Source organism: Emiliania huxleyi (assembly GCF_000372725.1).
Source record: "Emiliania huxleyi CCMP1516 unplaced genomic scaffold EMIHUscaffold_5553, whole genome shotgun sequence".
In the NCBI taxonomy this organism is placed as follows: domain Eukaryota; phylum Haptophyta; order Isochrysidales; family Noelaerhabdaceae; genus Emiliania; species Emiliania huxleyi.
In genome coordinates, this window is record NW_005197838.1 from 1 (window position 1) to 1559 (window position 1559).

At 65.5% G+C, this 1559-nt stretch overlaps 1 protein-coding gene across 1 annotated transcript; it reads left to right on the forward strand.

Annotated features, from left to right (window-relative positions):
• The first annotated feature begins 217 nt into the window (after positions 1–217).
• EMIHUDRAFT_447279 (hypothetical protein) lies at positions 218–1359 on the forward strand. Its single transcript, XM_005765380.1, has 3 exons — positions 218–280; positions 353–1166; positions 1238–1359. Exon 2 carries the CDS (start codon positions 475–477, stop codon positions 1057–1059), a length of 585 nt encoding a protein of 194 aa, XP_005765437.1. The 5' UTR covers positions 218–280; positions 353–474; the 3' UTR covers positions 1060–1166; positions 1238–1359.
• The last annotated feature ends 200 nt before the right edge of the window (positions 1360–1559 follow it).

Here is a 1559-nt window from a genome sequence, read left to right on the forward strand (position 1 = left end):
AATCGGTATCACGTTCAGGGATCCTGTCCCCTCTCATTCGCCAGACTGCCGCACCGCATGTAGAAGAGATCTCGCCGCGTTTCTTTTCCTTACTCCTCGAGGGGCTGCCTTAACATCCTCACTACGGGAGCTTGTCCCGCCCCCATTGAACCCTCCCACGTCTCACCACCCTCCAGCTCCCTCGCCCTGGGATGTTTCCGTACTTCCCAGCGAAATAACAGTGGCCAGGGGCGGGGCTTGCATTTTTGCCGTCGCCTGTCGCCGCTACAGCGCAGCACACCTATTCTTCTCAGAGAGAGTTTGAGCAATAGCCCTTCTCTCTTTTCTCGCGTTTTCCTCCGTTTTCTTTCGCCGTCACAGGGTTCGAAGTAACTTGAAGCCCGAACCGTGTTATTTCCTCGAGCGCCGGATAAGCGATTCACACGAGGGCCGTCACAACGTGTTTCTCGGCTCGCCCTCGCCCGGCCCGGCGCTATGCCGGCGCGTTCGCTAGAGGCTGCTGCCGCAGAGCGGAGGCGCGTGCGTCGCCTCGCTACTCTCGCGGCGAAGCAGCTGCCGCCGCCGAGAAGCGACGCGGCGTCTGCCGAGGAGAGAGAGCCAGCGCGGCGGTCGCCGACGCCGCCTTCGAGCTGTGTGCCACTTCTCGGGTGCACGACAGCTCTGCGCGGCAGCAGCATCAGCAGCCGCCGCACCGCCACCCGCCTCGCGCCTGTCGCGGCCGGAAGGGAGCACGCCGTCGCTGCCGTGGTACCGAGGGCCGGAGCCCGACTCTCGTACAGTCGAGCGGCTCCGAGGCGAAGCGCTGACACACACAGGGCATGCCGCGCAAGGAGAGCGCGCCTCGAGGCCGGCAAGTGCGCGTACGTGCCGCGCGGTCTTGGTGGCGCGATTCATGACGGTCGCTCTCGCTGCCGGCCGATGAACCCTCGCCGCCCCCGCACCAGCGACACCGGCCGCGGCTCGCCTCCACGCGCCGGCTCGGAAGAGGGGCTGTCGGCGGCGCAGCAGAGCGGCTCGCCTCGGCGCTCGAGCCGCCGACAGCCCCACTCCTCGACGTGACGGCCGCTCTCGGAGCCGGCCGGTGCGCGCCCGACCCACGCCCCCTCTCGCACCCCTCCGACCCCCCCTGCGCGGCGCACCCGCCCGCTGTGCGCCGGCTCGAGCGCCTATCGCCAAATCGCGACGTTTGAGCGCAGCGCACGCGTCCCACACGTCACGCGCGCGCAGGAGAGCGTGCGGCACAGCAGTAGCGTGTACTCGCCGAGGGCATCGCGCCGAAAACCCCGCGCGTTCCGCCCCAGCAGAGGCTGCAGCCTCTGCGACAAAAACACCACTGTAAAACGGTGAGTACTTGGGGTTGAGTGGGCTTGCTTGCTCCCTTAGCCGGGAGCAAAAATGCAAGAAAAGCGGTGGTATTTTGAGGGGGGGCACCACACACATACGCACACAACACACAACACACACACACACACACACACACACACACACACACACACACACACACACACACACACACACACTCACACACACACACACACACACACACACACACACACACT